The following is a 25,882-nucleotide window of genomic DNA, read 5'->3' as shown; positions in this document are numbered from 1 at the left end:
CACAGTGCTGTTCACGGTCAAGGCCGTGTGACATAAGATTCAGTCCTCAATTGCTTGTAACTTAGGCAGACCTTAAGTGTTGAGGCTAAAATTTTTCATCCTAGTAGGTATGAAATAAGATAAAAAGAAAATGTGTGTTGGGTCAATGGCAGAAAACAATCATCTGTAGCACCATTTGTGCTCCCCCGGAGCACATCAGGTGTGGGAGCTTTTTTCTCATAAGATCTTGGTGGCTTTCCTGTTGGGGGCCATGTGGTTGGAAGAAAGGAGAGGGAGCTGGGTGCCAGAAGCAGCAGCGGCTCCCTAGGGCTGCAGGAAGCAGAGCAGGATGAGGGACAACAGGGCAGCCCCAGGCACCGGGCACCTCCCAGGCTGAGGGTTTGGTTTGCTTTTGGAAGATAGCCCAGACTGTGTTGTGAAGAAGAGGTTGTTGATGGGCTGCATCTTTTATTTCTTTTAAAGTTCTGTGGTGTAAGCTATACTGGAGAGAGAAGGGTTTTTTGTAATAGCATGTTAAGTGTCATCTGCCTCCCAGTCAGGGCGTTAAGGAGCAGCTGCAGACCTTCACTTTCATCTTTTTTGCTTGTGACAGTGAGCCAAAACTCAGCATAGTCTGCTCAGACTTACCATGTTTACCAAGGTCTGGTGCCCAAGGTCTGAGATCTCAAAACATGTCTTAGACCACCACAACTTGTAAAATCTATCTCGTTTCAAATACTTGGGTCAAAAGAGTGGGTAACTCCAGCATTTGGGTTCAGCTCTTGAACATCATGTTTGTGGGTGGAAGTAGGGGAGGGGGAGCAGCCAGGATGCAAGGACAGGAGTTGGCTGAAACTCAACTCAGCCACAAGTGGGGACTGGGGGGAAAAGGAGAGATTATTTTGACTTTTCTCAAGTGTGCTTACAGCTTACCAGACTCCTTCCCTCTTAGCTTTGTTTGTCCCTTTTGAAGGCTGCATTTTCTTTTGACAACAGGACAACAGCGGCCAGGGATGGTTAGCTTGAGAGCTTTATCTAAACATGGGGGTGCTGATAGGAGGTATTTCTGCACAGTTGCTTTCGACTCTGAACCTTCTGCTTGGATATCTGCTCTGGGAAAGCAAGATTGTCCCACGTTTGGTTTGTTCAAGCCTTCAAGTATTTTGGACAACTCAACTTTTCTTTCGTACCTTTAAAAGAAGGTGTGATCAATGTGCCAAAAATAGAGGAGAGTTAGTAGTTGCTTGGCTGGATTGACTTTTGGCTCAGGTGTGCTTCAAATAATTTCTTCTATTGTGATCCAGCTGAAGACTTAAATACATAACTGAATCACAAGAAATGATGGGTACTTAATTTGTCAAATGATATTAGCTTTGTGTCTTTCAACCTGTCATATTTTAAGCCCAGGAGAGAAACATTTTCAGTCATTCACAATTAGGAAACCGCGTTTTGAGAACATCATCTTGCACGAATCCATAAATGTGTTGCTCTATAATATTAAAGATTTCTGTTTATTTTACATCTGAATGAGAAGAGGCATCAAGTGAGCTTGCCACTTTTTCAGTTACAGTTTGGTCTGAGGAAATCTAATACCACATACCATCAGACCACATGGTCGAGCATTTTTAATCATCACAAGTTGATTGAATTTACTGAATTATTGCAACTTACACTGTTCTGATACTATTAATTTGCATTAAGTCAGCTGAAGCAACGCAATACACAGCAGCTATGTTTGTTGTGTAGCATTCTGGTCATTAATAGTTCGTTACAGTTTTTAATGTAGATCAGCTGTTAGTTTACTTATTGGAAGCATTGGCCTAGACTAACAACTCGGTTCTCTGTGCTGCTGCTGAATAATCTACTATGGTGATATTCACAGGTATAAGAACAAGATAAAGTAAATTAAACAACAAAAAAATAAAAGTCAATTAATAAATGTATGCTGTAGTAGGAATTTTGTGGAAGATTTTAGCAGTTTTAGGCATAGTGGAAGAGTATATCCCCCAGAGAAGACATATGAGTTGATACCATTTTATTTCTTAAAGTAGATTATAGAAAAACCACTAGAAGAATTAAATCCCTTAAGCAGTGCTAAAAGGAAATCTGAGACAGAATAGCCTAGAAAATTTCTCCATGGACAATAGCAATGACATTGCAGTACAGTGCACCATAGCGGAGACAATGCTTTTAATAAAAATTTCAGCAACTTTTTACTTTTCCTATCAAGGAACATTTGCCCAATATTTTGGTTTCAGTGATTTCGTGAGAGCTCACAGTTTGTGCCACCTGATGATATGGTGCACAATGGTTAGCATTGCCCTTAAGGGCAATTCTAGCATGAAAGTTGTGAAGGTAATAATGCCTGTCAAATGCTTTGTATGCATGTGTGTACGTGTGTTTATGTGTAACGATAAAAAGTTTGACGACAAAACTCATTTAGCTCTCATTGTTTAGAGCTGGAAGGCATGACAAAGTGTAATACAAACACAACACAGTGCATACTTAAATATTCTGCTAGATAGTTACACATTGTGTGAGCTTTGAAAACAAAGCTCCAAAATACCTCTTTAAAAATTCAGAAGAGGAATTGTCAGTACTGAAGTTATGAATTAATGATATACTTATCTGCTTGTATTTTCATCAGCATTCTAAAAACTCAAGAAGTTGACAGGAGAAAGATGTCACTTGAGATACACGAGCTGTAATAAGCTGTTACAGGACAACAGGAACTGCAGCCTGTAGAAAAGGAAAAATTTGTAACATCACCTACAGTCCTATGTGAATGCCAAGTGATTAAATGCAAGAAATGAGTAATAATTATGTTTATATATTCTTGCATTGAAAAATATAAACAAGCTAATTTTTTTTTTCTGTCTGATGCACCAGAGGTTGCCATACTCATGCTTTTAAATGTTTTTTTTTATGGGAAGGCTTTTACTCAAAATGAAAATCAGATTGTTTCTTGGGAAAGAAGGAATAAGCTCTGTTATAAATGGTATTTGCTATGCATTTGCAAAAAGAAAAATAAAAATAGCCTCCTGATTTATTAAAACCAGTATATACCAATTCTTCTGTTACCCCTCTAAATGGTACTGAATGTATTCAATGGATCTGACAGGTTATTTCTCCCAATGGTGTTATAAAGGTTACACACTTGATTAGGAGCAATGCATCATATTTCTCTGCTTCACTAGAGCTCCTAATATTAACAGGATGCAGGAATGTGTTTCTGCAAAATACTGAGATGAGAAACAAGGCCTTCAGTTTATGTCATCTTTCAGATGATTAGATCTGAATGACACTATTGTAATATTTTTGGCTTAATAACATCTGTTAGATTTATGCTCGCTTGGAGATTCTTACTCAGATCCTTGATTTAACTTTGCTAATAATGCAGAGGAGAATATATTGTTTTATAGACGTGACACAAGGCAAAAGTACAATGTATAAGAAATTAACTTGATGGTTAACATTATGATTAATTTTTGTTTTCAAGAAATAAAATATGAAGAACTCTGCTTTATAGAGTGTGGTTACTTTTGAAATACTGCTTCATGATAGTGGTAATTCAGAACACAGTGAACGTTATGACAGTCTCCCAGATAGCATGTTTAGAATATTTTAGAGTCTAAATTGATTCAGAAGTAATGCTTATAATAACAATGAAAGGAAATCATGTTTCAGCAGCATATAACTGCTGAATGTGTGACTGTGTATAAGAATTTCATGAAGTGATATTTAATTGTACTGTCTATAAACAGGTAACTTTCTGGATGGTAAATAAATAAATATTTAACAGGTTTTGACTATATTAATCTAAAAGAATGGTTACCTAGTAAAACTCTCAAGAAATTTATAGCAATTTTCTTAAAATTAAATATTGAAAAATCATTGTATTTTGTATCTTTTTATGTGTCTACCACTGTAAATTAAACAAAAGGTTTGTGTCATATCACATGTGAACTGCATACAGTATCTTATATTTATTATACTCCATTTGCAGCAAAGATGTTTTGAAATCCCCAATTTCTGTGATTTTTACTATAATTGGCTTTTATTAATGCTGTTGATCAAGAAGTGGGGTTGGTAAGAAAGAGCATGTTTTGGTTTTCTTCCCTCAAGCTATGTCACTGCTGGAGGGGTGATGCTGCAGCACCTTGTTTCAATTGGATGTTTCCAGCAGAACACTGAGTAATGTAAAAATATAGGTTCTTGTTTGATTGTACATGACCATTTTCAAGTATCAACTATTCCTTTTTGTTTGAAACTGTTAATTCAGAATGAACAGAGGAGGGAAATTTTATTAACTCATAATAGTAAAATGTAAGAAGTGGATGAGTTTGTTTTGGAAATTCATCTATTACAATAAGATTGAGTCAACTTGTTTATTAGATTTCTGAAACCTTTTTTAGTCATCTTTCAGACTGGAGGAGATGCCACAAGAATCTTCACTGCTTAGAAGTTTCCATTAAAAACTACCAGATATTTTTTTTTGCATCAACCCATTGAAGTTTTTATTTTATGACTTGCAGGTAGTGTTGTATCCAACATCCAATAGCCCAAAGTCACCTGATCTGCATAAAATGATAGTTCCCAAAAACAGCCAGGACAGTGATTTGAAAATTAAACTGGCGGTGAGAATGGATAAACCACCTCACATGAAGCACTGTGGGTAAGTGGCTATTTCCTGGGTGCCTGTATTTTATTATTTTGCCTCACTGTGTGTGTTTAATCATATGTATCTAAAAACCTAAAGTTTGTAAAATATTATAAATGTGTACAACAGTTCCTATAGTACAGCATTGCTTATATCCTCATTTTATACATAAAGCTTGGAATAATCAGGAATAACATTCATTTCAGTTGTTCAGTGACGTGTAAAAACAGGTGATGATCTAACTGAAATGCAGAACTAAGAGTACAGTGTCATCTAGAAACTGGTTTTGAATGTTACAGTTAATAGCACTTTGGAAAAAAAAGTTTATATTTAGGAGAAACGTATTTTTCCATTAAAATAGGGTTAATTACATACCTAAATGTGATGGTACTTGCAACATAGTCTCCCTTTTTCTTTCTGTCTGTTGTATGGTATTTCTCTTGAAAGGAATTTTGTGTATGACTACCAGTTCAAGGATGTTTTTTCTGTCTAACACTGAAACTATATGGAATAGTCTATTCATAAAGACAGCTCCTCTAGCGCACTGCCACCACTATTCCTCAGCCCAACTGCAAAAACAGGTAGTGTTGTACACAGTAAGCAAGGCTGTATCTGTTGTTATAAAGCAATCACCAGGACTGTTTTCCATCCTTCTATCTTCTTCTGAATTAAGTAGAAGTAAAAAAGAGGAATATTCAACATGTTAATGTAGAATTAATGTAGTGGCCATACTATTTAGATTGCTTTATAATCTCCTGTTAATATTCTGCTCATTGTATACAGCCAGTAATTGCCAAAATCGCCTATATTTGATACTGTGGGGTTTTTTTAAAAAAAAAACACCAAACTCATTTAAATTTTGGCAAAGCAGTAATTGATTCAGCTGAAAATTCCAACCTCAGCCCTCATTTTGGTTTTGGTAAACTTGGACACAAATGATCAGGACTGTAGCAATGAGATTTGCTGGCTGGAAACCTGTGGCTGGTGACTAGGAGCTGCAAGGAAAGAGGGGGAGACCCGTCATGGAGCCAACAGGGGAACCGGAGGTACTGTGCTGGGAGACTGGGACTGAGATGTGAAAACTGAGAAGTAGGGTTGCAAATACATTAATAAGAGAAATGGGATAATGTGGCAGGAGAGAGCAGGAAGACCAGGCTGACGTGAGTAAGCTGGAGTGGAGACAATGCAGGGAGGAGAGAAAAGTGCTTGTCTGTACTAAAGCATGATGTTCTCCTGTCAGTCCCCACACCCTGCCCCATTCATTTCCACTCATCAAACACCTCTGAAATGGTTTGGTAATTGTGGCACACCCTTGTCTAGATTCACTCCCCTCCCATGGTTTCAGTCTGCTGCTGCTGGAAAGTACTCAGCCGGCTGAAGCACCGAATGCTGCAGGGGTGGCAGGATCTGCCTGCGTTCTTCAGAGGTTTGTCAAAAGGCAGCCATGGGGATGGGATGACTTGAACAACATCGGTAATTAATAATACACAACAGATGCACCTAACTAGCACATGACCTGGCTCAGGTGCGTGCTCCACACTAGAGCTGCATCAGGGATGTTGTGCTCCCATGCACCTATCCCAACAGGTGACTGGGAGAAGTCCTTATTTTTATATCAGGTCACTGGTAATGTTGCTGTCTGCAACCCCAGTTAGGGTATAGCATGCAACTTATTTTGACTGGAGTCCAGCAACAAGGACCAGGCTCCAATGCTGCCTCCCCTCGGGCTCCTGCTTTACCCAGAGGCTTTCTTAGCTAGGAAATGTTCTTCTGGGGTCTTTAGAGGGTCTTCCTAACCTCCAGTTTACTTTTCTGTACTGGTTTACATCACTGGTCTTCTTGTCTAAGCAATAAATGGATTGCACAATCAAATATTACTGTCAATAATTTAATACAACCATTATCGCTTTCATCTGCTGCTGCTGGTTACTTTCTCACATGGATCTCGAATCCTCATCTTCTGGCACCGTTGTTTACTTCTTCATTTTACTTCAGGGTCACTGCTGTCACTATTCTCCAGGCAAATACTGTTGTTCTTCCCACCAAACATGCTCAAGGTCAGTCATCATTTCCCTGTCTTTATAGCCTTTAGCCATAATGATCATTACCTACACATTTGTCATGAAAATTTAGGGCAGCGGGGAAGGGCTGTGTGGAGTCCTCCACCATAAATACATGTGAAATGAAATGAAAGGTTAATAATTCTTCCAATAACCGTTGAAGAGGTTGATGAAATACTGTATGATGGCACTGGAGTTGCAGTGACAGGAAGGAAGAGGGTATTTGTTTGGGGAGAAAAAAACACCTGCTAGAAGAATCATTGAGGTGTACAGTCAGGAACCATCGATGTTGTGAAAAGCCATCCAGGCACTCTCTGCAGCCTTCTCTTGACTTCGTGGGTGCGTTTGAGTATTAAGTGGCTATTTGCTATTTTTCTGAGAGGGATTCCCACCTGCTTCACCACAGAGATTAAAGGTATTCTGGTTCTAAACTAATACTGTGTTGTCAGAAAAATCCTCATTTGTGAGGAGGCTGGAAACATGCAGTGGGTGATAGACAGTGTTACAAGAAGGCAGAGGAATATGTTGTGGGGGTTATTGATGCCTGGAAGATACTGGCTTTTGTCTCCATTTGTTCTACACGGAAGGACCTGCCTGTAAGAGACTGAAACGTTTTCACCTGTAGTAGCCGGTGGTCTGTTATTTATTTCCTGTGCCCAGTTTGATAAACTGGAGTCTGATTGCATAGAGGCACCCAACATGAACAGCTATGAGCTGAAATTCGTGGAAACTGGGCTGTAAATATACATGGTGCTGTTAAGAGTCCAAATATCGTAAAAGTTAGATCTTAATACCTGAAGCCTAAATTTTTTAGTGCTTCAGTACCCCTGTTATCAAGGGAGAATAATACCACCCCCCGCTGCTGTACGCCTTTGAAGGTAGATCTCAGGAAGCAACTGGTGGCAAAGGTTTCTACACACCTCCCGAGCTGGGGAAAGTGAGGCATGGCCAAAGGCTTGTGCTCTGCTGGGCAGCGTTATTACAGTGCCAGGCTCTGCAGCTCCCTGGTGAACCTGCACGAGGTGGAAAAGCAAACTCTGTTCTCTCTATAAAGCACTGTTCGTGTAACTTGCAATGAAACACACTGTAGGAGAAAACAGTGTTGAAGACCTGGATGGCAGCTGCTCCTATCCTGAACAGTGAAAAGGGCTGGGAGGTTTTTGTTTATTATATTTTATTTATTTTATTATTTCATATTTTATTTTTAGTATGTGGCCAGATATTTAAGCACAGTGCCATACAGGGCACAAAAGGAGGGGAAATGAAAGGACAAAAGAATGTATTCATCCTTACTGCTGGAGTTTCATCATGTTAACAAGTTGAATTTTACAACCTTAATAACAGACTTCCAATGTAGTTAGTGTGATTATGCCAGTTAAGTTCTAATTCTTCTTTTCAGAAACATCGCATGCTTAATCTTTGCCCGATCTTTGAACTAGACAACTTACATTTTCTATGTCAGTCTGAGTTAACAAGCTAACGTGCAAGATTCATATTTGTCTCATAGGAAAAGAAGACAATATGTTGGCATTAGATAATGCCTTTCAGCTGAGAATCTCAAAATTTATTCAAAGTTGAATTAAAATTTTCCCCTACAGACAATTGCAGAAGGAGAGGTTTTATTAGATTAACGATCTAGCATGATTTAAAATGATAATAACGAGAACAAGAGACTGTTTTTTCAGATACAGGAACTATGCTCAAATATTTCAGATTCTACAGGGTCAGCCAAACACACAGGCCCAAGTTAATGGTGGGTTTGCAATTTTACTCCTTCATAAAAGTTTCTTCTGTTTAAGACTGACGTTACTTATTGACACAGGGGATATGCTGAAAGACTTCAAAACCTGCCTCGCATTTATGCTTCAGGAGTGTTCATTTTTACAAGTTATACTGTCTTGTACTTAAACTGAGATTTTTAATTCACAAATAGTGTTCCGGACTGCAGTATCTTCAGATCATGTTCTCTCTTTTGGTTTCCACAGTCATAACAAATAATCGTATTTCAAATAAAATTATAAACTTGGGGAGGGGGTGTTTCATTATAAATTGTAACCTCTCTAAGAGCCAGAAATAAAAATCCTTATGACTCAACACTACTGTGAATCTCATTTGCAGTTCATTTGTACCTCTGGGGAAGGAGGTAGCTTTGCTAACCACATTACTTTTACATTAGTGCTTATGTGGACACATTCATTCAGCTAATCTGGTTTCACTCCACTAATGTGATTTTTTTAAAAAAACACTTGATCAAGGAGACACTCTGAGATTTTCCTATGCATTCTGTTATATGCTTAAAAAATAAGGAATACTCATATACATCTTACAGTAGGTATAAACCTATTACTTATTTTAGACATTTTTAAAAAGCCCTGGCATGAAAGGCTCTCAAAGTATGAAATAACCCAAAGGATATATAACCATCCCATTCTATTTAAAACTTGATAGATTACAATGGGAAGCATGGACAACTGAAAGTTCTGAGTAACGACAAGGTAAACATCACTTGTTAATGGGAATTTGTAGAACAGTTTCAATTACTGGCAATTCATAATAATTCAGATGCTTTTCTCATAATTTGTAACGTATTTGTTGTCTTCTCTTGGAATATGTTAACCTTTTCCTTGTCTAAAATGCAAAGCACATACGAGATATTTTTTTAATCTTCTTTGTTAAGGCAGTAAAGCCAATATCCATAGGGTTTTTTATCCAGGAGGGTTTTTAACATTTTAATCAATTTCTTCTGTTGCAATCTTGAAACTGAAACAAATAATCTGAGGAAATAAGCAAAATTTGACCTAAAAACTTCCTTTATAAAATGCTAAAAGCATGTTTATTTCTGTCGAGTTAGAACAGCAGCCTTAGGGAGGTGCAAACTGTTTGCTTCAGGAAAGCTTCCTTGGCTGTCCTTAACCCATAATTAAATTAGGGTTGAAAACCCAAGCAGGATAGGCTAATCCCCTGAAGTTACGTGGGTTATGGTAAATACCTTTTCTAATGCGTGGGGTCTTTTTTAATGTGCCTTTGCACATCTATGTGCACTTAAAGCAGGCATTATTTTTAGAAGCACATTATTGTGTCAGTTAAGTTGTCTGTTAGCATAACCTAGTGGTTACTAAAGGGTATTATTCTGTTGCTTCCACTTTAGAAATAAGAAAGGAATACTGAGTTTTTCAAGTACCTTGCTTTAAAAGGATTAGCAATGCTTAATAGTCATACCAAAAAAAAAAAGGGAAAATAAATAATAATATAAAATGAAATTCTTACAAATTGAACAGCCTGAACAGAACGATATTTCAATGTGGTATTATTTGGGTTTGACTTCCAAAGTAAAGCTTTGCTCTTTTCCAGAACTTTTTTCAAGATTTGAAAGCCAAAATTCATTCTTTTTAAGTTCTGTTCTGCTTTGTGCTATGGCTTGTTGCATATAGAAATGTTATACCTTTAATTTCTTAAACTTTAATGTTTGGAATATACATTGTACAAGCACATGAGTATGTACATGCCCAGATTTTCTCCCTGTGTCTCATCTTTAAAGCAATTATTTTGTTGAATTTTCAAACTTGTACTCTGAAATTGTGAGGAATCTGTGTGAAATCAGTTTTCTCTCACAACTTTTATTATTATTATTATTATTATTATTATTATTATTATTACATAGTCAGAATGTGAAGATCACCATGAATTTGCTAACTTTTAAAAGTTTTTTCTCTTGTGCACTTGGAATTGACTGAAATATTCTTAGAAGAATATTGATAAACAACGAATGTAGCTATGGGTTCCTGTATGTGGCTGAAGTATCACATTTTTCCTGCTGCTGCTGTAGTTTTAGAGCTAAAGAAAGTCTGTGAGATGAATGCGTGGTTAGCAGTCTTCCAAGATGCAGAACTAGAGGATAAGTAATCTTCCCCTCTCATTTTATGGCACTTGTCACCCATTGATAAAAGAGTTCGTTGGAGAGGAAGGCAAGTGTAATTACCTGCTTTACAGGTGAGTGAAATGAAGCACAGGAACGAACAGAGATCACCCAAGGTCACAGGCAGTTTGGTGACAGAGCTGAGGGTCGCACTGGGGTTTGTTGGCTTCTCAGTGGGTAGGACTGCAGTGTGTGACTCACCTGGATAAACTGCGGCCGTAGCTCCTAGAGAGTTGATAAGTCAGGTAAGAAGAGGCACAGAAGCACTGAAGTTAGCCAGAGCAATGGTGGTGTCGGCTCTTACATTCTGCTTGTCCATGATCACCTAGCAAAGAAGGGCAGGAGGAGAAACGGAATGAGCTTTATAACTTCAAGATGTGTAGTCTGAAGGCTAATCTGAAGACAAGATCTGCTCCCGGTATCATCATTTCAGAGAAATGTACAAGATGACCGCATTGAAACGGCTCTATTTCAGTTCTGGGTTACTTTTACAGATAAAGATGTGAGGAATACAACCACACTTCTCTTAGCAAGTACCGAATGCTCCCTGTCACAGGCAGGCCTTTGTGTTGCATATAATGAATTGGAAACAGGTTTCAGACATTTCCCTGAGCCAAAATGCAGATACACGTCAGAATAATTCTAAATCATTTGTTTTACCAACATTAAACAGAAGGAAAAGAAACAAATTTTTGCTAAGCTAAAATGTCAGGTTTAGTTTGGTTTAGAACAAGTAGGTATGCAGTTGCTTCAAAGTGAAGAAAAGTGTTAGAAGCATGTATGTATCCAACATCCTAGAAAATCCTTACTAATACTTGTTATGATATGATAATATGTAGCATAGACATCTTCAATTAGTATTATTTTCCATGAGATAAAAACAAAAACTTTCTGCATTACTTTTCAACCATTACTGAAAATACTTTTCTCATTGGTGAAGACAGTAACGTTTTTCTCTTACGAGAGGGGGCTACTGGAGAGATTCCTGTTGCTCTTTTTCATTTCTTCTCAACACAACACCATTGCCTGAACCAAACGTTAAGTAGATACTTACCTAACTATAGCATTTCTTCATCTACATACATAAACTCTTCTGTATCTCTTTGTAACATTTGATTTGTCTATGTGTGCACAGTACGTCTAGTTGTAACCATAAAGTCAGTGTATTAGCACCATCTAGCTTTCTGCTTCTTGCTATTGCACTTTGTCTTCTAGCTTAAAAAAAGGGGGTACCAGAGCACTGGCTTCAGCTGCTGCTTCAAAGAACAGGGTTCTCGCTGTCCTTTGGTGGAAGGCTTAGTTTTCAGTTTGTGAACATCAAGAGTGGGAAGCATAAGGAAAGGCAGATGGAAGAAGCTTTTGAGTTTGTTTGAATTATACAAACTGTGCATAACATCAAATGGTTCGGAATCCTTTCTATATACTGCATTCAGAAGAAGTATAGACTGTCTACTAAATTAAAATAAATGCCTAATCACCAAACAACAAAGCTTTGGAAAGATGAATTACCAGAGCAAAATGCGGGCTTCAGTCACGTCATCTTTTTTCTTCTGCCTGATTCACAGTTTCTCAAATCTAAATTCAGGTCACAGATAAACTATGCATAGCTGCTTAAGTGATTTTTAAAAGCAACGTCTCCTTTTATTTTAAATGAAACTCAGGCCACTTTGATTGATAGATAGTAAGACAATTTCACTGCTGGTAACTATGAGTTAGGAGAAATATCTTCGCTTCTACTGATATTTCTTATTTTTCTTACTAGTTATAAATACTGATCTTGATAGATAAAATAGTGTCTGTGTGTATACTCTTACGAAGATGAATGAAATTAAATAGATATTTTATTTGAACTAAATGTTATTTCAGTTAATTCCTGTGACGATATTATATTTGCAGTGGTGGTAGTTTAGGGTTTGTGATGTCCTCAGACACACAGAGCTGGCCCTACTGGACAGCAGACATGCTTGATTTGTATTTTTAACAGCTACGGTTTTGTTCAAAGAATTTTCTTATCCTGTTGGAGGAACAGTAGAGTTGTAAGAAATAATGAGTGGATTCTACCAGTGTTCTTTGTCATTTCTATTACAATTACTCCTAATTAGTCTCAGATACATTTAGGAGGTAAATCTTTCTACAAATGCCTGACAGTGCGTTCCCACTGTCATTTCTGTCATTTGCATCAGGCCTTCCAGTATTTTGAGATGACCTGTAATCCATATACAAATGGGAAGTTATTAAACGTTCTGCCATTGGTGACGAGACAATCTTCTGCCACTTATTCCTCATATGTAGGTAAAGGGTGCCTGCCATGAGGAACGCCTCGAGTCTTGATTCAGTAACGATATAGCCAAAAATGCTTCTCTTTCCTGAGGCTTTCTCAGTTGTTACCTTGTGAAATCTTGTTATAACATGTTGAGACACCGTGGGATGCAGCAGTCTGCTGCAAGAGGATCCTATCGCAGGAAGCAAGTGTGTATTCAAGTCAGCTGGGTCTGCTCCCTCTAGGTATGATTTTATAGTGTGCACAGCTTTTCTTGTCTCTCACATTTACTGGCAAGTGGGACAATGTTTGCTGAGTGTAGCTGGCCTCAAAATTAATGCCCAAGTTGTCCTAAGAATCTCATTCTCATCTGCCCCTGTAGATGAACTCTTTTCCAGAGTTCCTTATAAGCTAACGGCGTTGTCAGTAATACAGAAGATGAACAAAAGCAGACTTATCTAAAGGGAATTCTCTAGTAAAGAAACTACTTATGAAGCAAAAGTGAGTTAGAAGTTTCTTTTTAGTCTGTTAACAAAGTATTTCAGATATGGCCATTTGAGGAGGTCATGGAACTTAGCAGTGAGAGAAAGAGAGAGAGAGGGAGGGAGATGATACTTAGCCAGCTCTCCACCCTGACCAAAACCTGATAATGCCATGTCAGCACCTACATGGCAGAACTGTTGGGGTTGCCAACATGACCACAACACTTTTGAGTTAGAGTTGGCTCGTGCTCAGACTCAAAGCGCGGACAATGTAACCTCCTATTTGCTTGCCATATACAGATGACCTTTGAGACACTGGGCAAAATATTTCATTGTCGTCTGTGAGAGGAAGGCATAAAGAAGCATCAGAGTTTCAGTTGTTTCATTGACTTCAAAGACAGAAGAGGTGTGAACTGCAAAGGTTCATTTTCCAATCCGTATTCAACCTAGACCTAACGTGTCAATCCAGAATCTTGGGACTGATGAAGACAAGCGCGGTTGCTGTAGCTAGTTCTGCAGTGCTGAAGCAAACTGTGTCAATGGCAGTTCTTTAAACACCACTTATGGCAGATGTGCTGTGTAGCTGATGAAATGGGCTTTGGTTGGATTTCACACACAGTTGACTGTTGAAGAAAAAAGTGGTTTCAGTAAAAAATGTGAGCCACAACAGTATACAGCGGCAGCTAATACCACTCCATATTCAGGAATATCTGCTCTTCTCTTTACATCAAGGTGTGCCAAAATGTTATACAACATCCAGCACCGTATACTGATATGTGTAGAGCGTATTTTCGATACTCAGTGAATTACTCTGCAGACGGTTATGTCAGAAACTACTTTGAAAAATATCCTGGCTGCATCTTCAGAATATTTCATGAAATGTGATTGATGAATACCTTGAACGGGAAAGGACTGGCATTGCTGATTGGTAACTTAACTACTCTTCCTGCTGCCTGAAGTTAACATGCTTCTTTTGAAACTACAAGAACTTTTTACTGAAACTTAGAAGAGGATATTATCTTTCTTTTCAACAGTAACTCTCAGACAGTTGCTGACTCCAAAGATCCAAAACTCTGAAGACAAGCGTGTGGGTATCCCTTTCTGCAAGACAAGACTCATAAATCCCAGCACAGAGTAAACCTAAGCGTTTCAAGAACTTCTGACACATGGGATGAGACTACTGAAAAATTAACACAAAATTTGAAAACTGCAGCAGTGACTTTACAGTTGTATATATATTACAGAAATATCAGTCAAATTTTGGCCCACAATTAGTAAAAATTTTTTAATTTTGGATCCAATAGCTGCGGTGTAATTTTTCTGTTTAGAAAAGTATCATTCATGTAGCTATAATTATCTTGTATTTCTTGCTAAATTCTGACGAACCTGTCCTCATTTTTACCCTCATAAGGTAACATGTGCTTGTATACACCAACATAAAAATTTCCTGTGTACATTATAAGCAGCATGATAGAATGGCTTGATTCTTAATTCACTTTTAGTGATGTATGGATGCCTTGCTATTATTATTCCAAGGTGTCTCATAACAATATTTTCTGTTATGGTAATTTAAATTGTGCTAAATGCTAGTATTTCATTGTACTAAATGAATGCTAACATTCTGCCGTGGAGAAAAGTGCTAATGTGTTAACTGTCTTCCTTTAAATGATTTTAATGTTAGACACTTTTGCAAAATCATTTGACTGTAATCAGTTACTTTTAAAAAATGAAAATTGAACTTCATGAAAAATGACACATTGAAGTTACATAAATGATTGATTGAATAATGATGATGGGTTAATGCAAAATTACTATGGAAGGAAGAAGCAAAAGTGTTTATCCTGCTGCTAGATCCTTAGAGAACAGATTATAGCTATGAGCCTGATTTTCAGTGGCTTCCCACAGTAATTGCTTCCGAGGAGGCATGGGGAATCTTGAAAACCTTAATGATATGCCACTGTCACTTTAATTGGTAAGAGAAGCCAAGAGAATCCTAATTGCCAAAAGAAGCATTACTAATTAAAGTGTCATTCTTCATTCATTCCATAGTAATTAACCTGAAATATTTGTAAAAGCTGAGGTATAAATTTAGATCCAAACTCAGCTTAACCACAACAGGCTTTATGTGAAAAAAAAAAAAAAAAAATCCATGGGTTAAGCAAGGTTAATAGCCAGAAAACTTAAAATACAATTTTTTTCTTAAAAAAAAATTACTCTGGTTTTACTCATTACTTTTTAAAACATGTAGTGAAAGAATTGAGAGTAGATTTAAGAACCTGTTTTCATAAATATGTAATTTATATTTAAATCATGATTATACTCTCACATTAAAAAAATCATTAAAACTGTTTATATAGGATATTCCTTTTTCTTATATTTCACTGGAAAGCTACATGCTTCTGAAAATGTTAAGATGGGTTTTCTTCAGCTCTGTGATGAGCAAAATGATGCAAGTTCACTTGTATATGTATCGTCTTTAGACCACAATTTTAACAACATCCGTTCAATATCTTCCTGCCTTCACTAGGATTGAGTATGAGTAATTGATTAGGTGTGGAGTACCTAATCATCGGTACCCATAGTCAGTACTGCATGTGTGTCAAATCCTTCTTCGGTTCATCTTTGATAAAATCTTTATTCAGCCTCACAAAATAATCAGTTGGAGTGAGCTGGTCCTGTTGGCACCAGTCCATTTCCTGCACACTGGTTTTTGTACCTAAACTCTCATTCTTTCGGCATGCATTATGTCTTATGGTTTACCTTAATGGTGCCTTCCACCTAGATGTAAATGCCAAATTTTTGTTCTTATGTAGGATCTCAGAACCTATAACCGAGCATCTCAGTGACCCGTAGAACAGCTAGGTAGTCTTTTCTAGTCTATACTATCAAATGTCTGTCTGCAATTCTCATCTTCAGATCTCTCCCCATATAAACTTCCTGGTCTCTATGTGCCTTTGTGAGGGGAAAAAAAAAGAAGTGAAAAAAACCTTGGCAGCAATTTTCAGCTCATCAGGTTAGAGAAGAGGTCACTTTCAGACCCTAAAGATGGTGATGAGCTGTGCTGCAGCATCACTGAGGACTTGTCATCACAGTTTATGTGACTGACTCCTAATTCATAGTCCTACACTTGAGCAAATTTGAATGCAGCATCATTGCCTGAGAGAGACTGGTGCCCGAGTAGCTTCTAGCAGTAGCCCCTTGGAGCAGCAGTGGGGTGAGATTAAGCCCTATACCCAGATAGCAGATTGCATGTGATGATCCTACCATGGAAAGAGAAGAATTAAAGGATGAATGGTGCAAAGAGCAGTAACCTGGAGTTCTCTGAGACACCTACGAAGGATTTTTAGCCACTGATGGCTACCCAAATTATGCTACCCAATACAAAGAGGTGGAAGTCTGGAAGACTGAATTATGTGCTGCCTTCTTGACTACAAAGGGAGCCAAGTGTGAAGCGTGCCCAGACAGATCTGTAAAGTGACTCAGTGGTTGCCGAAGACTTGATAATCACTTTATATGCATTTCTGAGGATTTAGTTCAGTCTCTGCCTGGTCTTGTCCTAGACTGACTGCCCTTTAGTGGCTGGCATATGAAATGCACTAGCTGAGTGCTGCATCTGATTTCTTTTCACATGCTCTTAATCACATGCTCTGAATCAATTCTGCAATGTGAATCAAGGGCTGCAACTGGGGGCGATGGAGAGATTTGCTTCAAAAGCACACTCCTTATTCGGACTGTTACCAACGTAGATGCATCCTTTTTTTGTTTAGGTACTTCATTTAAGTACCTAAAGGTAGTGGGGCAAAAGTGGGCAACAGCTTTTATTCATGCCCATGTCAAAGGCTCAAGCAAGGGTTCAATCCTGAAAATATACGAAATACATGCTCCTGTGAAACCTTACATTTGTGCTTGTAAATCTTTGCTTTATTGGATTTTTTAAAAAATATAAAGAACAAAATCTGAACAGAGTCTTGCCTGTTAATGGTAATGCTCAAATCACAACTGCAGAAAGCTATTAATGTGTAAAAAGGAATTTTTTCTATATTTTAATTAAAAATAACAAAGCTGGTGGTAACTTAGAAGGCCAAATGATGAACTAATGTTTAACTGAAAATAGACCTTAAGGTCATGAAATTGTAGATGAGGAGCTGAGAAAAATCTAAAGTTTAGTGTGACTTGTAACTGGTTTTTGTTCTGAACCACTAAGTAATAACTTTAATTTACTTATAAGTGGTTTTCATATACAAAATAAGAATAATAGATGGGTTGACCATTCAGTGCTGTGTGGGTTGAAGGTAGTATTAAAAACATTAAATGTCGTTATGTTGTAGAAAAATACATGTCTTATTAGGTCCTCACATGGAAGATCATGACCTGAGCAGTTTAGTCACTACACATACATGAAGAGAAATATAGGCAGGTCATTCTTTTTCCTGTGCGTCATTTTTCTTACTCAAATGAGAGCATAAAGTAGGCTGCTTATTTTTACAATAAATGTTGAACAGCTAAAAAAATGTTATCACACCAGAGGTGTACTAAAATTTGCAGTAATAAGTTCAGAGTAGTGGGAACTTCCCAGTAACTGTACATTCTGATTGAGCGGAATCTGGTCTTACTGAAATGTTCAGGTTGGCTTCTGTATTTTAAATTTCCTTATGCTATTGTTATACAGTTCCCATAGCTTTGGAAAAGTATCAATTCAGAACAGCATCTGACTTTTAGTTTTGCTTAAAACTTGAGAAAAAAATTACTAAGCTGTAAATACACCCAAAATATGGCTGACAGTATCTTTAGAATGAAGTCACACGCAAGTATCCCTGTTTCATGACCTATTCCAGAATTATATACAGCAAAATATATACATTTATTTTGTATTGTATTCTTATTTATTTTATATTATCATTTTTAACTTTTTTGCTGTCTAAGTTTCTTTTGAAAGTTGTCAGCAAACTTCTCTTACGTGCATGAGTCTGTAGTAATGAAGATGTAACTGACTGTTCTATTCATAACGTTATTACTGTACCTAGTCACCTAAGCAATATTCTTATTTTTCCCAAACCACAGGACCAAACGTCTTTGAAATAGTTGTTTTATCTTTTGTTTATATTCCTTATTCTACTACAGATCAGCATAGGACACATCATGCAGGTGAAAGATTCGGTTTGTTTATTAGCCTTTTTTGTCAGGTGATCTGACTTGTTTCTTGGTAACGTACGCTGCTCTGTGACAGAATTTAAGAAAGTTAATTCCACCTGACACGCATTGACATTACATATGGCCTTGCATGGCCTGGCATTATTTCTATACAGAGAGTGCCAGTACTATTAGCTGCGAGGATGGGGGCATGCCACCTGCCCGTTGTGTCCTTCTGTCACTTGTGCTGTCCATCTGTTACTTGTAGGAAAGTAAAATTCACATAATTTGTGTCTTTTGGAATATAAACCCTTACAAAATCAAAGGCACTTATGGCAGCAAAATTAATTTTAAATGCTAATAGTATGTAACCAGTCTAATCCTCTCCATTTGTCAGAATGCTGGCTTAGATGCTGTAGGGTCAGTTGTGCTATACTGTGTCTGAGGGTGGATTTCAATCCATAATACACTATTCTGTATGAGGAAAAATAATTTTAACACAGTACTGCTTCTAATGGCAGAAATAACATTTTATAAATTCAGTTTAGTGGGGTTTTTTCTCCACAGCATTATAATTTCAATGATTACAATATTGCATTTAATTTTGACACAGTAACAGAGTCCCCAAGGCCCTACACTACTGCTGTTTTGCCCAAATACTATATTCATCACAGCCAGCTCCCTTTAAATAGTCCACATCCTGTTAAATGTCAACACAAATGTGTTGGCAGTTCAATACTGTACCATTTTGTCAGGGTCCCTGAGTACATCTCACATCCCTGAATAAGCAACGTGATGGCATCACCCTGGTAGGCTGGTGGTTTCTGCAATCTCACCAGTGTAGCAGTGCTTTCATACAGAGTTTTGCATTATTAGCTTACACTGTCTTCTTATTTAAATAAAAACTGTAATGAAGCATTCACCCTACGCTACAAATAATCTTTTTAGCATGCTTACTGTCACAAACCTGTTTTAATGTAATCCCATCCTAAGTTAACTTTGTGTCTGTTCAGCAGTGTAGCATCACTGTCTTTTTGTAATGTGAGAGGCTGGGGGGTTTTTCACCTTATGCTTAAATGATAAAAGAGAGCAGGTAAGTGAAAAATGCATGTATGTTAAATCATATGTATGGTTTCTCTTTGGAGCAAAAGACAGAAAGGACTTCTTAAGATTACCTTTCATGCTACTTGTGTGGAGTAAACTGGGGAAAAATTGGCAGGGGGAGTGTTTTGGTAGGTGTAGGTTTGAGTTCCACAGCTAAGTCCCCACTGGGGTCAGACCAGGTTCCCTTGCTTTACCACGTGGAGAGCTCCTCTGATAACATTGGAAGATTGCCAACCCAAAACTGCCATCTGCTTTTCTTACAAGTTTATTACAAAGATGGAAAGCTGTATGGTTCTCGTGAGAGAAGTGAACGCAATCCTAAACCCAAAACTCGTAACGCTTGCTCAGCGGCTCAGAAAGTTACTATTTTTATCCTGTTCCTGCATTTGTGATTTTGACCACTGATTTACATTTTGAAATAATTTCAAGTTTGAAGTAAGTGGAATGCACCATGCCAGAAGAGAATAAGAAGCTTGACTCCATTCGTAGTAGTGCTGGTGTGGAGAAGTTCACCTGAGGATGCGCTCCTCTTGTCTCAGAAGTGAGTTACCCCATGTGCAAAATCAAAGTATGTTGCTTGCTTACCACCGAGCCGGGGAGGAGAACTGATGGAATCCCCAAAGAATCAGGTCAGTGCGCTCTGGAGACCAGTCGGTTCATCCCCTCTGCTGGCTGAAGCAAGCTGATCTGGGCAGTGCCCCGTCAGGGTCACCAAAACTGCCATCTCAAAAATGAGTTCGTTATCCAGTGTGCAAAATCAAAGTCTAAGAATACGTGATGCTGCCTTTAATACAAAGTTGTGCAACTTTGGGTGCTAGGCGGACCAGCACAGCTTGGTAGTTTCTACAATTAGATTTATACACGATTACTTGAATATTAATTTGTTAACTCCCAACCCTTTAACACCAATTGGATGGAAATCTACGTAATGGTTACACAATCTTATTGGTTAACTACGCGTGCTAATTGAGGAAGGCTGTGTCTGTGGGCCGGGGTACCTGGTGTAGGGGGTGTGATTTTCAGTATTATAGTGAAGGTAGTTCACTTAAGGACACATCTGTGGCTATCTGTCCAGTAAGTATCAGATCAAGAGTCTTGTGTTGCCAAGTTTCCAGGATATAATTGTTCTTCAAAGACGCCTTGCCCTAAGCAGCAATTACTTGGTAGTTCTTCACATGGACCATTCTGAGTCGAAATAATGTGTGCATTCTGTTTCTTCAAGAATATATGCAGGTTGTTAAACAAAACCATATGTCCATATAGTCTGGTTACAAAATTTGGTAAGATCCTCACAGCTGGACACCTGATGGCCAGTCTCTTTTCTAAAACTGCATGATTGTGGCTCTAGCATTTTTCATCTAGTTTTAAGTCCCAGCCTTGAGGGGCAAGCTGAAGTCTGAAGCAAGGATCTGAAGTTTTAGACTATGGAATGATTCCCTATAGGTTGAGGGCAGTGTGCTGGGAACAAATACCACATTATATGGGCTTGGGATGTCATTTTTGTGGCCAAGAAGGCCAACGGGGGGATCCTGGGGGGCATTAGGAGGACCGTGGCCAGCAGGTCGAGGGAGGTGATCCTGCCCCTCTGCCCTGCCCTGGTGAGGCCACATCTGGAGCGCTGTGTCCAGTGCTGGGCTCCCCAGTTCAAGGGAGACAGGGAACTACTGGAGAGGGCCCAGCGGAGGCTACAGGGATGGTGGGGGGACTGGAGCATCTCCCCTGTGAGGGAAGGCTGAGGGAGCTGGGCCTGTGTAGCCTGGGGAAGAGACGGCTGAGGGGGGATCTTGTCAATGAATGTAAATATCTCAGGGTTGAGTGTCAGGAGGATGGGGCCAGGCTCTTTTCAGTGCTGCCCAGCGACAGGGCAAGGGGCAACGGGCACAAACTGCCACACAGGAAGGTCCATCTGAATATGAGGAAGAACTTCTTTGCCTTGAGGGTGACAGAGCACTGGAACAGGCTGCCCAGAGAGGCTGTGGAGTCTCCTTCTCTGGAGACATTCAAAGCCCACCAGGACGTGTCTCTGTGCCACCTGCTCTGGGTGAAGCTGCTTTAGCAGGGGGTTGGACTAGACGATCTCCAGAGGTCCCTTCCAACCCCGACCATTCTGTGATTTTTGAGGATCTTTCAGTCACGCCATTAAGAAACACATTCTGAGTAATGAATGCAGTCAAATGAAACTGGAATTGTTATGCAAGTAACATAACTGGGGCTGTTATTAAATATAACAAATATTGCCAGTAGCTCAGGACATGTGCTAGGCTAAGATTTCTAAAAATGTAACACTTGCCTTTCTTTCATTTACTACTTAAGAAAAAGAAAAAAGAAAAAAAAAGGCATCACAGGAGACAAACAAGCAATTTGTGTAAATGCAGCTTTACCATCTATCTTGAGAAGCAGCGGATCCATTTTCAAACAGAAAATAGCTCTGATCCTTAAACTAATATTGTATGGTTAACCATTATGAATGTGAATGTTCGATTTAATCCCAAATGCTACATTCATTTTTAATTGAGCTGTATGTGTTCTACTTAATGGAAGGCTTGGGTTTTTTCCTTGCACACTCAATAAATTCTAATTGAACACCTGATTCCTGCCACCAATATGTTAACATCTGGACACTATCTATCTTTTATGCATATAGATTCACTGATTAAAACTCAACAGAATAGCAGATAATAGGAAAACAAATATACAACATTATGGAACACTTTCAGCCATAATTTTTCATTATATATTGAGAAGCATTCAATTATCTTATTTCATTTAATTAACCCCTCTACTTAGGTCTTTTTTTTTTTTATTGATATGGCATGTTAGCAACTTCGCTAATTGGCACCAAAATACCATGTGACTATATTAAATGTCTTGTCCAAAATAATCCCTTTTGGTTTTTTTGCTTTCCTGAGACTTTTTATTTATTTCACAGTATTTTCAATAATATATAAAATACTTTGGCAGCAAATTATTTGATTTAAAATTAAGCATTTCACTTTCATGTTTCTTTCTGTGTTAAAGGCAAAAAAGATTGCAAAGAAAAAGTGTTTACTTTCTAACATATTTTAGAATCAGAAGGCATCACTCTACCTTTTGTAGTGTTTAGAAATGTTAGTCTTTCTTTGGAAAGAAAATGTATTTTAAGCATTCTTTATCATTAAGACTTTAAGCATAATCTCTCGGCATTTACAGATTTAGTCTAGAAGAAAAACAGCAGCATTGTGTCACTCCAGCTACTGTACTTTAGTGGGTTTGGTACCTGTTCAGTACTGATCTGTTTTAAACCAATGATTAAGAAATCTGACAACTCTAACAGAGTATAAATGAGCTCAAATTATATAAATGTTTTAGTGTGTAATATTAATTTCCAGTTAAATAGTAACAGCTTGTTAGAACCGAGACTTTATGGAAATGTAATTGATCAAGATATTTTTTTCTGCATGAGACCATTTTTTTTAATAGTTTATTATACCTCTCCTTTAATTTTAGGGTTTTTTATTCCAAACGATTTTTTGTATTCTTCTTTAAAGATGTAACGTATTTTTTACTCAATAATTCTTCAATATGTATTTGGTATCTCAGTACAAGGAAAAAAAGATCACAATTTCGCACTTTTTCAGTTTACCGAATACTGATACTTTTGCAAATTATTTCCATGCCCTTTGAGTTGTTGGATAATCTGTATAAGTGTATTGGCACTTCAGCGGATAAAGTGACTTGTCATTATGCAATGCATGTTGTCCCCCTAATTTGAGAATACATATATATATTAATATATATGACTCTGTGTTCCCATATATACATGATTTGTGGGAAAACAAGACATTCTGCTTATTTAAAATACTCATTTTAAAACTATTTCAAATACAAGTTTGATAGTCCTTACCCTGGAGTTTAAGTTATTAACTTTCTGTGGATACTCAGGGGCATTTTCTTTCCTCTTCACGTCAGACTCAAACAGGTAGCAGGGATCAATTTTAAACTTTCAATTTAAATTTTCTTATTCTGGGCCTTTGCGTTACACGTATCCTGGCATCCACGGGAGGGCAGCATGGTTAAATTAAGGGAGAACATGGGACTAGGATTATAATGCAGCTAAATGAATCTCACTTTTGATTGTTTATATTGTTTCATGAAAGCTTTTATAATTGAGAAGAGTGCATATTTTCCTAGCCAATATAGATAAAGCAATTGCTTGTTAATTTTAGAAGAAGAGTAGCTTCTTTAGTAGCTACAAATGTGGAGTTTTTCTCTGTATATATACAGTCTATTTTAGAAGAAGGTTTGAAAATATTTAATGTGGAAGTTTTTAAAGCCTAGTTGGAAATTTAGCTCTGCAAATTCCAGTAAACCTGTTACAATATTTTGGTAAATCAAATATTAGGAGAGTAGAGGTACCTGTTCCAGTAGGTTTTTGGGACACTGGAACTACTCTGCTCTCAACTCTTGACTGAATTACAGCAGGAAATGATTCCTTTTATATATGTGTAGGTAAATACACACACAAGTGCGTGAAGTTGTGTTTGGGGAAAGAGATTGAAAAATCTCGATCTCAGATTTGAACAGTAATGAATGAGTGACACTAAAACGATTAATTATATTTTTTTTCATTTAAAAAGACACCGAAACGCTTACAGAAGGCATTTTACCGTTTGTGTTATATACAAATGCGATTTTTTTAAAAGTATTTCTAAAACTTCAAATGAGGAGAAACCACTCAAACCTCCCCTCACATCCAAATCATCAGTGTTACAACTTGTTTTCTCTTAGATTTTATGTTTTGCCTTTTGAAATCATTTTTATGTAACAGCAATTTTACAGCTGAATATCACTTTAGTATTGCTAATTTGGGGAGGCGGTTGCTTGTCAGAGCAATCCTGTATCCTGTGCAGCAGGAATGGGCTGAGCCCAGCAGATGGCTCTGATGCTCCCTCGCAGGTGGTAAATTCTGTATCCCTGAAGTCCTTCTACAGCTCCAAAGGTGAATCAGCTCCAGTTTAGTAACTCTAGTGCAGGGACAGTGCATTTGAATGCTTTGATTTTCTACGTATTTGTTGCGGTAAAGAACTTCGGACAAAGAGCAAAACCATGCTGTTTTCATAAGCTTGTATCTTTCTTGTATATCACTGTTTTGTTTTTCTCTAGCCAAACACCCCAAACAAAAATATTTTCAAGATACTGACATTTCTTTAGGACTTTTGTTTTCCTAGTCATGTTAATCCATTGTAAAAATCTGGAATTCCATGAAGGGATACTCAAGTTTCTCATAGGGGATATATTTCTCAGTGATGCAGCTCTATCGCTTCCTAAAATGACTCCTGGGGAATTCAGTTTTAGATACTTAGCGTCTGTGTGGCATTTCCAAGTATAAAACATCCAATCATGGTAACGGTTCTAATGCAAATTATTGTACACTGAAAGCTGTCTCTTCCAGTGCCACAAGACAATTGCTAAATAAATAATACTGGTAGGTGGCAGTTTCAGAGCAAACCAAAAGAGCTGCCTCCAGGCACAAGTAGTTGAGATGTAGAACTGTGCTACTAGGTGTAGATTTTGAAAGCTTTAAAGGTTGAGAAAGTCATTATGGAAATTCATTAAAACAAAAACCCATTCACAAATAGTAAATACAGAGACACCATTTCCAGATTAAAAATAATAATAATAATCCTAGAGTCAGTAGTAGCATGAATATAGGAGGAAATTCTGGGGATGTATAACTGCATGCTTCCATCCAGTTGCTGCTTTCCTCCACATCCTGTTGGGGACAGGGTACGGGCCTGAATGTGCTTTTAGGTGGCCACTTCTACGTTCTTTCATAGAGCATGTTTCTTCAAAAGAGCCAAAGTGACGTTGAGTCAGAAGTCTTTTTGTTTCATTGGCATCTTTAAAATCCTCTATGTGTTCTGTATAGGAAAGTTTCTTTAAAATGGGTATTTTAACAGAACAGATTGGCTGGGTCATACTATGAAAGCTTTCTTGTTCTTACTCCTGTATTGTCATCAAAAGGTGGCCAGGAGTATAAAAGTAATTTTTTTGACTCTTAACTTTTAGTGAAGGGGTAACCTACAGTTGTTGTTCTGCACTGGTAGGTTTTCCAAGGCAGAATGTCTCTATCAGAATGTTAAGATTAGCTTTTTGTCTGGCTCCATCTAACCTGGTATCATGTCTTCCATTGTGGCCAGCAGCAGGTGACTGGGAAGGTTTGTAAGTAGTCTCAGTAGTCTTTGACACTCCACCTGCAGAGCGAGGACTTTCTGAGCCTGGTATGGTTCTTTGAGTATACTGACATACAAT

At 37.8% G+C, this 25,882-nt stretch overlaps 1 protein-coding gene across 4 annotated transcripts in view; it reads left to right on the top strand.

Annotated features, from left to right (window-relative positions):
• Positions 1-25,882, top strand: part of CADPS2 (calcium dependent secretion activator 2) — a 327,139-nt gene that overhangs the window by 164,709 nt on the left and 136,548 nt on the right. For all 4 annotated transcript variants that reach the window (XM_080393905.1, XM_080393904.1, XM_080393903.1 and 1 more), the window contains exon 8: positions 4,515-4,654. In XM_080393905.1, the coding sequence (XP_080250031.1) occupies positions 4,515-4,654 (140 nt within the window). The remainder of the gene's footprint in view (positions 1-4,514; positions 4,655-25,882) is intronic.

This window comes from Falco punctatus (genome assembly GCF_963210335.1).
Source record: "Falco punctatus genome assembly, chromosome: 6".
Lineage (NCBI taxonomy): Eukaryota > Metazoa > Chordata > Aves > Falconiformes > Falconidae > Falco > Falco punctatus.
Note: the sequence above shows the minus strand (reverse complement) of the source record. Positions and strands in the feature narration are given on the sequence as shown.